Source organism: Buteo buteo, chromosome 15 (assembly GCF_964188355.1).
Source record: "Buteo buteo chromosome 15, bButBut1.hap1.1, whole genome shotgun sequence".
Taxonomy (NCBI): Eukaryota; Metazoa; Chordata; class Aves; order Accipitriformes; family Accipitridae; genus Buteo; species Buteo buteo.
In genome coordinates, this window is record NC_134185.1 from 4,220,464 (window position 1) to 4,235,376 (window position 14,913).

Genomic DNA, 14,913 nt, shown 5'->3' on the forward strand with positions numbered 1-14,913 from the left:
TGGCCCTGCTTGGAGCGGGGGGTTAGATCCATTGGCCTCCAGAGGTACCTTCCTACCTAAATTATTTTGTGAATCTAACTGAAGTTATCCTTGGTCTGATTCTGCTTAAATCTTACCTCTTTAGTTGACTTCACTGAAATCAGTGTAATGCTCTTAGGAATTAATTTGACGTTGTCTGCTTTTCTCATTTCCCCCAATACAGTTTTCTCTGTCAGTTCAAAGGTAAGAGAAGCTAGAGTAAATTCCTGCCCTGTTTCATAATGCTGGTCCACACCTTAACTCTTGTCCTGTTTCCCAAACGGTTTGATAAACAGTTAAGAAGGATAATTTTATATCATGTGCACTCACACACAACCGAATTTTTTGGAGAAAATTCTGAAAGAAGCACTTAAAATTTTAGAAGACTAATACTGTCATTCATTTAGATAGCTCTTAAAGTGTCAGGGAGGCTTAAAGTAAAAAGCAACGATGGTGAGAAAAAAAAAAAAAAAGAAAAAAGTGCTCCATGTTTACTAGAATACCTATCACGTCCAGAAACTACTTCCGTTTGTTTTGCAGACTTATGATGGTTTCCTCTCCTTTCATTTGATCAAGATTTCTGATTATTGCCCTTCCACAGTTGTCTGCCCTTTGCCCATTAATGTAGACTCCTCTGTGCTTCCCAATATGGAACTTAGCTGGGAAACTTAATTGATTTTGGAGAGCTAATCAGATGCTCTGAGAGCCAGATATCCTGTCTATCCAGCTGTAAACCTGAGATGCCATCTCTGTAGCTTGCATGGGGTGCTGTAAACCAGAGGGCTGATCCCATGTCCAGATAGTCTACTGTCCTGCAGAGACGCGCTTATGTGTTACTAATGCCCACTGAAGGTATTTTCTTTATAAATCATAGACGTATTCTTTATGCTATAATTAAAATACAGAGTAGTATGAAATCTAGATCTAAGTCCTGCAAAGCCTATTCACTTTTGCCTTGCCTTTTGACATTGAAACATCTATAGCTGTACAACAGAGCACGTGGGTCCACTAACAATGTGGGAAAGCAGCCAATTTGGTCCTGGGATAAAACAGGAATCAGCTGTGGGAAATAAGCCAAAGAAGTCTATTCCCACATAAGGGACTTAAATAGGTGTTAGTCCATAAAGAAGCTCTTTGGCAGGGTTTAGAGCAGGCTTCTCTGCACAGAAGGCATTTTTCCCGAAATCCTGAGTTAACTGAAGTGCGCTGATTTCCAGGAGGCTTGTGGGGTTATTGTCTTGTCAGCTGGTGCTTTCCTCTTTTCTTTTTTTTTTCCCCTTTGTTTTGTTTTGGTTTTAGGGTTTTTTTTAATAAAGCCTTTATAGCACATTACTGTGTAATTATAATTCCATTTGTGTTTTTTTTTTTTTAAACTAAACCATTTACTTCACATGATTGTGGGAACTAAAATGGAGGAAGTTTTTCTGCTGCATGGGGCCCTCAGGTTTCCTTCGCTCTGATTCAGGGATTGCCTTTTGCAATGTGTCTAGCTGGACAATCCTGACGGTTTTCAGCAAACAGCAATGTTAACACTTCAGCTACTCATATGTTATGTAATGTTTGCATCTGTGGTTTTCATTTGTCTTGCCTCTGTCTTAGAAAACAAATCATTTGAAATGCAGAAGTTCCAAAGGAAAGAGGTCAATTGCACCATCCTAATTTGTTTAGTACAGAATTAATATATATTCAATGATTACTAAAGTCTGTAGACTTGAGTTACAGACTAATTTTTGTTTTTTCTGAAATACAAACTTTGCAAATAGTTCATAGAAGTGGTGTTGTACTGTGTTTGGTGATATAGGTAGCAAGTCAGACTTTTTTTTTTTAGAGGTGTCGACATATCTTAGGTAAGAAAGGAATAACAAAATCAGACAACAGCAAGTCATTCATTCAGGAATGCATTCCTTATTTTTGTTTAAGCCTGCTAAAGTCCAGTTGTTCTGATACTCAAGACGTCCTGAGTCATTGCCCATGGAGGTGACTGGATCTAAGCCCCTGCTCAAAGCAGGACCAATTTAAAAGTTAGATCAAATTATTATGAGCCCTGTCCAGCTGTGTTTTGAAAGTCTCCAAGGATGGGGATTATTGACAAATCCTCTGGGAAACTTGTTCCAGTATCCCAAGCAATAAATTGGAAAAAAAAATATTTTAAAACTTGTTTATGTGTGGCATTTACTTTGCAGCAGTTCTTTTAAGACTCCGATTTATGATAATCACAGATTTTAAAAAAGTTAGAACAAAAAATTAATTAGCAAACTCTTCAGCCATTTATTCTTATAAATAGACTGAATTGTACTTTCGGTAAGAGGCACTTCTGAACGCTGAAGCCTGTAAATTTGTATGAGTGTGAGTGAGCGTTTGGCTCCTTATTTTCACCAGTTATTATTTCTGTTCATTCCTTTTAAGCAGTGTTTGTGTCTGTAAGAATAACAAGAAATCTTTTTTTTTTCTCCCTCCTACTGTAGGCAAGTATTTCCAAATGGGCTTCCTGAAGAATACTCTCTAGTTGCTACGTTCCGTGTACGGCGAAATACCAAGAAAGAGCGTTGGTATATATGGCAAGTTTTAAATCAGTATGACACACCTGAGGTTAGAGTCATCTTTGATTTATTTTTTTCATTAAGTTTCTTTTTTTTTTTTTTCCCCATATAATACGGCAAATATAACTTAGTGGATGTTTCACCACTGGATTTAGCTACAGTTTATATGGAATAGACAGACTGCTCTGAAATAATTTGTGATTTATTATAGGAATGACAGAAATTTAACAAAATGTATTGCGTTAAGACTGCAGACTAGGATAAGAAGGCATGTTACGATTTATAGCTGATACATATTTACAAAGTTACGTAGAAGATTGCTTCATAACATAATTCTTGCCCAATCTATGTAGTTGAAGTATTTTTATCATACGTAGTTTATATATGTGTTTAATTCTTATACTCATAAGATTAAAATGACCATTTCTTTTATTTTATTTTACTTTCAGATCTCTGTCCTTCTGGATGGTACAAAAAAAGTTGTGGAGTATATGACCAAATCTGCTCAGGGAAATATACTGCACTACACTTTTAAGAGTCGAGAAATTTATTCATTGTTTGATCGGCAGTGGCATAAGCTTGGTATTAGTGTGCAGTCGGGGATCATTTCCCTCTATTTGGATTGTAATTTAATTGAGAGAAAGCAGACTGATGAAAAATTCACCATTGACTTGCAGGGAAGGACTCTGATTGCTTCTCGCGCTGCAGATGATAAGCCTGTAGATGTGAGTAGTATGAAAGGAAAACCAGATAACTTGAAATCATGTTTTAGCCATGCTTTTACTAACACCATCGTAAAGAACTATGTAGATAAAAGGTTCAAAACCGGCTATTAATTTTGAGTGTGTATTCTTAATTTGAAGTCCTTAAGTCTTTTTGTCTAAACAATATTCAGTGCTGTAGCATCTGCTAAGGCAAAACTTCTGTTACCAAAGTAACTCAGAAACTTGATCCTGGTTTCAGGAGTCTGTTTTTCTGTATTCGCTTTGAGGTAAGAGCCACATAGTTACTGTAGACCTATTATTACTACATCTAGAGATAACTTCAGTGGTGGGGTTTTTTTTCTTTCAATTTTTATGAGATTTATTTATAAGTTTGTATCAGTCATCTGTTACACTTTGTCTTTCTTTGATAAAGGGGAGACACAAAAAAATTAAGGATTACGTCTGTATCAAGATTGTGCCACATTCCAGGGTAATTCAGCTATGCAGAAATAGGGGCATGTTGTTCATAATTGTTTCTCCCTCCTCTGAATGGGAGGGATTAGGAAGTAGCTAGAGGTGTGTTTCCTGCAGCCTTTGGTGCAAGAATTACCCAAGGCGACCCCATAATATTCTGGGCTGTTCTGTCCCAGAGATGCTCTCGTCTGTTTCCTCATCCACAGAGCTCACAGCAAGTAATTTGAAAGCTCCAGGAAATGTCGGTTTATTTTAAGTACGCTGACATCCATTTACCAGGTTTAAAGCATCTGGCTTGGAGTTTATAGTGACCATCTGAAAGTTTCAGCTATATTATGTAGGGTGTACAGTTCCAGATGAAAATAGCAGATTGTAACTGCAAGCTAGCATTGTGGGAGGAATCAGTCCTGTGAAGCACTAAACACTTTGGCCTGGACTTGGAGCTCTTATTTCATGGGGCAAAGATCATGCTTCATTTTATTTTCTAAGACTGAGTTCAACTTTATTTGAAATGTATATACCATCTCTTCATTTCAAAGTAGCATGCAGGAGAAAGAGCAGTTTCTTTTTATCTTGTGTTGGTTGCATGGAATTTGTCAGTCAAGATTTCCATGTTTGCAGGAAAACATGGGCATAAAGCTGATGAAAGCAACAGAGTAGATCCTGTACCAACAGTCACTCTTCTCAATGCCAAGTGCAAGAGAGAGAATAAGGATACAAAACAGATGCAGAAAGAGGCATACAAGGGCAAAATAAGCTAGTTAAAATTAGATGCTGTTCATCTCAGCAATCCATCCAAAAATCTCTGAAACAGAAGCTTTATGTACAGAGTTTGTGTTTTTCTTGCTCTTCAGGTGATTTAGTGGCAAGGTCCAGGCAAAGGTCTGTCCAAAGTGATAGAAGGTATATGTGAGATGGAGCTTATCAAACCTTTAGCTCTAGTTCACTGCAGGAGAAAATCACGTTCCTGAAAAGAAGGTTTGCAGAGGATGTCTAGAGGGCTAAAATGCCTATGTAGCATTGCAAGAGCAGTACAGAGGGATCCAACTTACATGAAGATAAATTAAATCTAAAATGTGATTTACATCCAAGTAATAGACTGCACAATTTATTCCTTAAGTGAGGAGCTGTGTAATTGTTCTGGATTTGTCTGTTTTTCCAGCATTTCAGAAATACACAGTGTTTCAGAGAGTCAGTCTATTATGCCAAGATAAGAAAATGCATGCCGTCACACACGACTTTTTACATCTCATATTCATCTCTTTTGTATTTCTTAATAGATTGAACTTCACCGCATAACAGTTTATTGTAATCCAAAACTTGCAACGGAAGATAGGTGTTGTGAAATATCTGCAGACCTGGTAAGTTATTTGTTAAAATGTAAATGTTAACACAAAAGAAATTGCTTCATTGTTTCTTTCTAAAGAATTGTAAAGAAATTTCAATAGAAGTATTAGATTAATTACCTCCTAACGATGAATCCTGTGTCTGGAGTCATGGTTTGTTGTTCCTTGCTGCCTAACTAAATGGCACAGTGGAACTTCAGTAAAAGGCACTAGGTGCTGCTAGTGGTTTTTAAATGCATTTCTTAACATTGATTAATATCTAGTTAGTAACTGAGGAAGTCTCAGACCTGAGGGATGGCTTCAAATAACAGAGGCCATTTCAATAACAGTTGTGCGTAGTGAAGCATTACAGATGATAAACAAAGCCCATAAAAGAGCCTGCATGACAGTGGAAGGGAAGAAAAATAGGAAGGTGTTGAGGGTGTTTCCCTCATTTCAGTATACTAACATGGAGGAATGGGTGTTTCATAATTAGCAAATACTTTCTTCTTTATAACACACATACTCAGATGTATATATTGTTTAACAGAAGGGAAAATGCTGATTTAGTTTAGATGGTTCACTTTTCCCTTTTGTTTTGATAGACTGAATCAGTGTGAACTGGAAGATGCTAGAACTATAGAAATGCTTGAAGTTGTGGATGTGATTGTTTTGCTGAATTAAGCCCATTTGGAGAAAAAAAAAAATTAAAAAAACCCTCAGAAAATATGTTAAAATATTGGTCTGCTAGTTATGAATAGTCTCTAAGAGCAGGCTCCTCTGAGATAGCGGGCAGTAGCATTACCACCCGGCCCGCAGTTGGCAAAAAAACCCAGAGCATGCGGAATGACTAACTGATTCCATCTACAAAGAGATGGGAGAAAAGGGTACCTGGAATGGAGGGTAAAGCTGCCCAAGAACAGAGGAGCAGAAGACTTTGTGGGAACTGACAACTGATAGGTGCACAGAAGCATGGAAGTGTCTGGATCTAATCTATTAAGGGAAATTTCAATTTTATATAATAATTTATTGTTCAAATATATTTCAAAATATATTCCTGATAATGGTGCAGGCTTTCTCTTGAATGTATAAGCTCATCGATAAGTGAAATGAATGGATTTTTTTTTTTCTGTAGGTTCCACTTTGTGCATGGAAATACAATTCATTCAGCAGTTATGACACTAGCAAAAAAGTAAAACCCAAATAAAGCCTAATTATATATGAACACAAAAAGGTCAAGGATCAGCTTTGTTAATAGCATCTTAAACATTTATTCAGCTATATAGCTAAAAGCTCCAGCAGTTTCATTTGTACATCTTATGTTGAAAATGTAAAAATTGGTGGACTACTTGTTAATGACTTTCATACTGTAACCAGCATTACATTTTCTGATTTATTTTTTCATTGCTTCCTTACCAATTATAAAGGCTACATTTTCAGTAATTTAAGGGAAGGAATTTATCCTTGCATACAAATTTCTACACTAAGCTGTAAATCCTGTGGGCATTTCCTTGACAGAAGGCTGGCAGGAGACCTCATTACATCTTAATGAGAGTTCTGAAATTTGTCAGGTTCTGTTGACTTGTCTTGTAGTATATCTTCAGGTTGGCTCAGCTCTCATGAGTTACAGACAGCTGAATATTGGCTTCAGGGCTTTTTGTTTGTTTCCAACTTGTGCATGCCCAAAGTATTTCATTACAAAAAAATGACAGAATTTTCCCTTACACTCACTCTGACATTTTGCATTTTGGGTCAGGGGGCGAAGGACGGGATGAGACTGAGAAGTACCCTCTTTTTTTTTTTTCCCATGGAGATTTTCTGCTTCACTACTTCTAATTTTGGGAGACTTTATTCCTCTGTCTGGGCTCTTTTGGAAGAAAGTGGGACAGTCAGAACAGTTTTAACTGGCATCGATTTTAGTACAGAAGGATCACAATGTCTAGACTTCATTTTACTACAGCTTTTTCCTCGTTTGGCAATTGTTGTGGCTTCTCTGTAATATGGTGTGTACAGGAGTACTAAAACAGAAAGTAACTTAAAAATAGTGTTTGGATACTATTTATCTATTAACTAAAGTGGACCAAAAATCAGAGAATCTTGGTTTTGTTTTAGTGCCCACGTGAGGAGAGATTGCTTGCTACAACTTCATCACCAGTGACTGTTCATGCCAGCAAAATATACACGCTTCCAGGAATGCAGCAAGAATCTAGAGAGAGATGCCACTGCTTTCCAAATAAAGTATGAGGTTTTCCTATTGCTTTTTAGTGCATCATGCTGTTTAAACCTGCTAGGCATTAAAAAAAAAAGGTTGATTTTGTTAATTTTTTTTTTAAATGTATGAAATATGAAAAATATCTTACTGGTTTGTAGTATTGTACTTAGATTGTATTTCCCAGTTAAGAAACAGTACATTTTAGATTTAGTTATTTTAAAGTTAGAGTTGCAGAGGTCTGTAAGGTTTAGTTGTTTGAATACACACCCAAAAAAAAATCCGTGGTAAAAATGAGAATTATATTTAGGCATTATATGTAGTGTAAATGGTTTTGCTTAAGAATAAATTATTTTCTACATAATCCTTTTGGTTTTTTGGTTTTTTTTTGTTTTTTTAAAATCCTTCTCCTGAATCTTGCACTATATTTATTCCAAGTCATTTGCTTTGTTAGGCTTTTGTGATAAAGACAAGGAAACCAAATCAAATACATATTTTGGATCTGCTTCTTTGTTGATTTTTGGTTTCTTTTAAAATCAGGGAGAAGCAGGATTGCCAGGAGTAGCTGGTTTGCCAGGCCAGAAAGGAGTTAAAGGTGAAAAGGTAAAATATCAGTTGAATTCTCTCTTTCAAATCTTTATCTTTGGCTTATCTTACTTAAATAGAAGCTTTATGGATTTTGTTATTCCTTAAAGGAATCTGCCTATACATGGGTTAAATCCTTTATCAGTCAGTCTCTGGTTCTGTGTGTGGGCTTCCTGCCTGGCACCTTACAGCTGTCTCACTTCAGGGTCCCCTCAGCGACTCCATGGAACACAGTTTCCCTGCCTGGGAAGTACATGCCCACCCAACCCTGTCAGCCTGTCCTACTGCCTGTTGCCCTTATCCAAAAAAAGAGAAGTCACATATGTCATCTGTGACAAGGATTTTCCTGTATGATGCGTGCATGTCACTGTTGAAGGACAGAATCCTATGTGGTGGATTCATCCTTGCATCATCGGTAGGAGGGTATGAATTCACTCGTAGCACCTCAGCGCTGTATATTCTTTGACATCATTCTTACCTGAAACTTTCTGAATTGTGAAGGGAGAGGGACCTGACATTGACAAGCCCCCAGGACAGGCCAGTTGGTGCTCCTTTCCTTGGGCCTATTCCTTTTTCCTAGGTGGAAAAAAAGTTCACACATGTTAGTTTCTATAGCCCAGCTGAACCTAGAGGAATTGCTGGCAATTTCCAAATATAATAATGATTTTTTGCTGATCCTAGGTCTGAGTACATAGAAAAGTTGTCAGTGTTGGGGTTTGTCCGTGTTACCAACATAGGGAGTTTCCTAGCATTTATTTGGGAAACTGCTCTTCTGCTCCCCATTTAGACTATTACTGCTACTAAGATAAGAAAGGAGACTTCAGAAGTCTAATTTTTTTACCATTCCATCTCACAGACAATTAGCAGTATTTACGATGTTAAGCATAGTACCTCTAAATAAAGCATGTGGGTGCCTGCAGTCACCTCCAGTTCTCTTGTTCTGTTTGTTTTACAAAGAAACCCTCATTGCATTGATTCAAAAACCATCCAACGGTCAGTGAACCCTTTCAACTTCCATGCATCATTGATACCAAATTGCATGGGGCTATGTCTGACATGGTTGGTAATTACAAAGTACAAAATTTTTGGTTTAGGCGTAAAACTGAAAATTGTTAAGCTTGAGATTCACGAAAAAGAAATCTTTCAAGATTTATACAAATCGAAAAATTTTTTGATAGTGGCCTACTACCTATAAGTCCAAATTTGATCTGTTTGTCACCAGCTACTCTGATACTTCACTGAATGTTTAAAGCCTGAGCAGGACTATGTGCATTTAGCAGCTTAGCCTAATGACAGTAAATTGGCATCTGTGAATGTCACTTCACAAAATTCAATGAATCAGCACATTAAAGTCAGAGGGAGTATGGCAAACAGCTAGAAAGCAGCTTAGTTTGAACCTTCCTTATAATTGACCAATACTTGCTGCTTCCTAGCTTTGGGGTGGGTTTTTTTTGGTTTTGTTTGGGGGTAGGTGGAGGGCACATTACTACTGTGATTAAAAGGATAGTCTCAGCATTGACCTTTGGGAGAAAACAAATACTGCCTGGAATAGTGCCTACCACAATGGAGCTGAATGCCATGTTCTCTGAGGATTTAGTACCATTTTTTCTTCGCCTCTGCATTTATGCAAGTTTTCAGTAACACTTGCTCGCAGTAATGGCCTTGTTACATCAATAATTAGAGGTGGAGAGGCAGCAAGACCCCAGACCATTCCAGACATGCAGGATACCTGATTTATTGCCAGATGACATAAAGGAGAGTAACAGACTGTGGCTGGATGGTTTGTAACATGTTATACATGAAATAAGCAGCTTATTGATGACTTTGCTGGCCAGTAACAGAAAAACGGTGTAAGTCGTCTGATGGCTCTTCAGCTTAAGTTTCCTATTTTGCTCATGCTCAGCTCCTCATTTTATTGTTTGCTTTTGCTTCTAAATCATAATATTATTAGCATCCAACTAACTATATTTAAATGTCTTTGCCATGGCAGCATCCAAGTGAAAACAAGTTAATGTTAATTTTTTAGCTTCTTTCCTGGGAAATTTCTGTATCTGTTGATATTATCTCTGTTCAGCACAATATTCCTTACCCTTTTACTGTATGTCATCTCATTCCAATTTCCCATCCATTGTAATTAATTGTATGACTGAATTTACATGTCTTTTTGTTGCTGTGGGATTGGCAAGAAAGTCTCTACATACACAAATTGGTGTTAGGCGATATTCAAGCCTCCCAAAATTGCCCTTCTCTTCAGTCTAACATAGCTGTTCCCTAAGATCAGACTCTGTTTGGCATGTTCAGGAATATCTAAGCTATCACCAATAAAAAGCATGATACCTGATAAACCATTTTTAGGCATTTTGAATGTAATTATTAGCCTGTTTCCACTTCATTCCTGTACACTTGGCAGTACCGTTGGCAGTCCTGGACTCTTGGCTCATCTTAGTACCTCTGAACGGGTCTGAGCCAAAGTCCAAAGTGTATTGTGGGCCCAAATGACTAAAGTGCCGTATTTTCATTGGAACAAGCATTCATGCAAATACTGATGCATCTCTGCCAAGCTATCCATCTGAATGTACAGGAGGATCACTGATCAAAATTATTCCATTTGTGTGAATGACCTTCCTATTTGTATGCCTGGCCTTCTGTTAGGGCTTTGTGAGGACATTATGAGAACAGTTCTTCACTCAACAATAGAACTGTTACCTCTGGTGCTTCAGGGGTGAAGAAGCTGCTCAGTTTCAAGTCTGTCTCCCTTCTTGAATGACCAAACCATTCAGTTCAGTACCATACACCCCTTACTGTGTAGCAAAAGCCGCCTCAAGGGCGGTAGTCCCCGTCCCTTTTGTTTCCTGTGCAAGCTTGCATCCAGGGGTGTTTGCTCTGCAGGATTTTATTTGCTGGAAGATCAGTTTCTGCAGCTATCTGCAGCAAGGGACAACCTCCTGCTCCTTAATGTCTGAATAATTAAGACTCAAAAAGTCACCAGGACCAACCTTCTTTGTTGCTTACTGGTCTCTGCCCTTGAAGCACAGTTTTTGGACTGCCTGATAGCTTTTTCCCATTGGATGAAAACTGGGAGGCAGCAGCAGTCGAGTGTACAGTTTAGGTTATCCATGAATAATGTACTGTGTTATTCTCACTGTAGCTTGATTCTTAGCACAGTGTATTTCACAAGTTGCAAGCGATCACAAGTCAGGTGGAAGTCTCCTGTGATTTAACACATTTTGATACCTGTTCTGTAGAGGGAGGTTTCCTCTTCTGCTGAGCTGAGTGAGATAGTTACTGTTTTCTGTTTTGAAAGCAATTTCTACTACCCAGCATGGTATACAGCTACTCAGACTCTTAAAAATACATTCATTATTAGCAAATGCCTTTTGATCATAAGGTGAAGGTCCTGTTTTGTCCTCAACATGTACAAATTATTCAGAAAGACAGAATATGGATCACAGTAATTGGAATGATTACATATATGTGGAATATACAAACTAATTTTCTCTAGCAAAGAGGCTAAAAAAAGTAATTGTATGTAATCTTTTTTTTTATTTCTGTTAGGCAAACTTAGTGCCCACGAAAGATTTTAAATTGAAATCCAAAGAGAATTAAATATTTTGATATAATATTAAAACATTCCAAGCTGTATTAATAGGTCATTGGTTAATGCTGTAAGTACAGCAGGGAGCAAAAAGCCAGAGGCAGAGTGCTTTCAAATGTCTAAGTGCCTGTTGATGCACACTATGGAGAAATTTATTGATATTCAAGTGAGCTTCATTAATTTAAATTTTACTTAAGGAAAACGATGTTTAAAAGGCTATTTTAGGATTGGTGGAGATAAGTTTATGCAATATATTGTTGCGCTAAGAAAATATTTATCATAGAATGATAAGAAAAAAGAACTTGTGGAGAAATGAGGTGTCTGACTGCTCTTTCTGCCGATTTTCCTTGCTAGTCTCCCTCTCCCCCTCCTCTGCCAGTCCTCTTATAACCCAGGTCCACCTGATTCCACCTAAGGCATATCTATCATATCATGCAGCCTTGAGAATGGTTCCTTTCTGTTCCAATTGTTGTTGCCAAAGTTATTGGTAGGGTCCTAGTAACTGGTATGCATGAAAAAGAAAAAAAATTGGGGGCAAAATGCGGCTGGCTGTCAGTGATGACAAAGTCAGGAATTGCCAGTGTACTTAGACTAAAATTTTATAATGGGCAAAAAGGAACGCTCCATGCCTACGGAGCTAAGAATTTCTTGGTAGTCCTACCTAATGTTTTACCCATCTAATAGTCCAAGTTACCAAATTAATAAGGAAAAACATTAGTAATACAGTTTAATTTGTTTTCTTTAAAAAAAAGTCTTACAGCCAGGGGCTTCTACTGAGAGTAACAGGGATGGTGCTTCCTGGGCTCCATACTCCCTGCTTCTCCTGCAGTGCCAGGGAAACCCTGGAGTGATGCTGCCTGTGGGATGAGTTTTCCTTCTCACCCTTGGCAAATTCTCTGAATTTGAATTTATTGTATTCATCAAATAAAAGTTCCTAATGAGGTGGGGATTTTCCCAGGTCTTCTAAATAGTTCTATCACCATTTTATAATCCTGAGAACTGTTTACCTGTCTGTATATCTAAGTTTTAAATTTTAGCTTATGTAATTTCTTACAGAGACTGCCTCTCACGTTAATCGTATAGATGACGGAACTAGTATAAAGTGTGAGTTCTCTACATTACCAGTTTCACCTTCCAATTCATCACTTTTGGAAATCCTGTCAGTACACTGCCTGCTGGGAACAACTCTTTTCAGAGTGTGCTGGTATTTCTTTCTTGATAATAATACGTATTTTCTTACCTGGACATTTCTGATGCTATTGGCATGCGTAACTACACAGAGATGAAAACCAGGAAAGCTAATTTACTTAATGAAATCTTAGAAAACCAAAGCTAATTTTCATTAAGGAGTGTTTTGACAACTGGCGTAGGTTGCTCATTTTATCTGAACTAATATGTCCCCGTTGTAAGCAAGAGCAATGTTGTAATGCAATTCTCTAGCAGTGTGTGCTCTAGGCTGCGTTAATGTCATTCTTTCTGTTTATTAAGTGCATTTGCTTTTATCTTAGTATTAAAATAATCATCTGTACCTGGTTAGCACAGAACCCTGCTGAGAATATTTTCCACCTCTCAAAATTCCTTGTAGACTTTGTTTTCTAGATTAAATATTAATGTGTCAAGTTAATCCCACTCCATATCACAATGTAAATACATTTTAAATAGATATGCAATTTAAGAGACAAAGTAATGTGTTTAAATAAAATACTTTCCTAAAAGAATTGGTTTTGGTTTTATACTAGAAAGGACCGTAATTTGTTAACTTAAATAATTATCACTTTGTCATTTTCTTTATTGCCACATTTGGCTGTAGGCTATCTTTGCTGTAAATGACTTCAATAGTAATGTGTGGTATAGGAATCAAGGTGCTGTATTTTGTGTCTGCTACTGCCATATTATTTCTATGACAGGTGCATTGAGTAAAGGCTGCATGGTACGAAGAGGTACCAAAGGTCAAGTGCTTTTGAAACTCTGAATCATTAATGTCAAAAAATGATCACAAGTGTAACACTGCAGGTGGTCTCCGATGTGCAAAATTGTTTCCGCTTCAGATAGAAGGCTGATTGGTAGCATTGGAAAGAAGCATGTCTGCTATTTGTGATATCTTTTGAAGGATTTAGTTTGGCTTGGCTTTACGGGAAGTTGATAGAAGCTTGCTTTGCCCCCCGTCCTGACTTCAGCCTGCTGAATTTCCACCCTGTCTGCTTATGATTTTACCAAAATAAACATTGTCAAAAATATAGTAGCCATCCCATTGTTTGCAAGAGATCACCTTCTGAAAAATGTGCTATGGCTTAAATATTTTATTCAATCAGTATCTTGTGCTCAGTTGAAAAGGATTTTCACTGGTACCCTTAGCAGAAAATCCTAACAGTAGACTTAAAGCTCACGGTGCTACCTTTGAATGTTGTTACACTGTGTGTTCCTTGTAACCTATGAATGCCAGCATTGTACTCCTAGTGTTCACCAGCTTATGAAATTGTTCTTCTGGCAGCATATATTGTTGGCTTTGGTAGTTATAAGTAAATGCAGTTCTTTATTCCCATTCTTACTAATTTATTTACATAAACTTAAAAAGTTCAATTACAGTGTGTGTCAGGAGTTAGAATATTCTTGTTACGGCATAGAAGAGATTTATTTAGGGGTAGATGTAGGCCTGATGGTCAGGAACCCTGTTTTTTCATCTCATTTCTATACTTTTGGCATTTACTACATAAGAAAGAGAAAAGGGTGCCTTTTCACTTTTGTGAAGGACTTCGAGGTCTACAGAAGCAAAGGAAAATGCCATTAAACAAAAAGAATAGGCAAAAGCCCCTTAAAAATGCATTTGCTCTTCTTTTATTCTGCCATGCTGCCTGTGTGAATACTGTTATAGGTTGTACAACCTATAGTATCTGATCTTTAAACTCATTGAATAAAAGCATGAAAAACTACAACCTTTCAGACTGTGGCTACTAAAATCACAATTACAAGATAGAAGCATAACTTTATGATCTAATTTGCAGTGGAAAATAATTGTCTTCAAGGTGGGGAGTCTGTTGGCAGTTAGTGGAACAGAAGCGTAAACATACCTTGGTTAATTGGCTCGTAAGTCATATATGCTAAAGGCTTTCTGGCGTGTAGCAGGCTGTGTAATTTTAGACTATACAGTATATAAAAATACACTGCTGGATGTAACAAAGTGGTTCTGGTCTATTAAAATACTGGCAAGTGCCATAAGGGAACAGAGCGTGCATAGATAAGAGAGTCACTCTGTGGGTGATAAGGTAACCAGGGGCCAGTCCTGCTTCTTTGTCCCTCGTAGTGCCAGTGGGTTCATGCTATTCACATGAATAAAAAGGACATAGGAGATGGCTCGTATGCTCCTCCAGAACATGGTTGTGTCTGAGCAGTGGTTTAAACTTACGGCTGGAATAGTACTCTGCACCTGGGAGTCGCTCACTTTGATTGATCCACTTAGCTCATG

At 37.6% G+C, this 14,913-nt stretch overlaps 1 protein-coding gene across 2 annotated transcripts in view; it reads left to right on the forward strand.

Annotated features, from left to right (window-relative positions):
- COL19A1 (collagen type XIX alpha 1 chain) overlaps positions 1-14,913 on the forward strand; it is a 204,397-nt gene that overhangs the window by 32,512 nt on the left and 156,972 nt on the right. For both annotated transcript variants that reach the window (XM_075046427.1, XM_075046428.1), the window contains 5 exons: positions 2,484-2,607; positions 3,008-3,283; positions 5,017-5,097; positions 7,174-7,299; positions 7,811-7,873. In XM_075046427.1, coding sequence (XP_074902528.1) covers positions 2,484-2,607; positions 3,008-3,283; positions 5,017-5,097; positions 7,174-7,299; positions 7,811-7,873 — 670 coding nt within the window. The remainder of the gene's footprint in view (positions 1-2,483; positions 2,608-3,007; positions 3,284-5,016; positions 5,098-7,173; positions 7,300-7,810; positions 7,874-14,913) is intronic.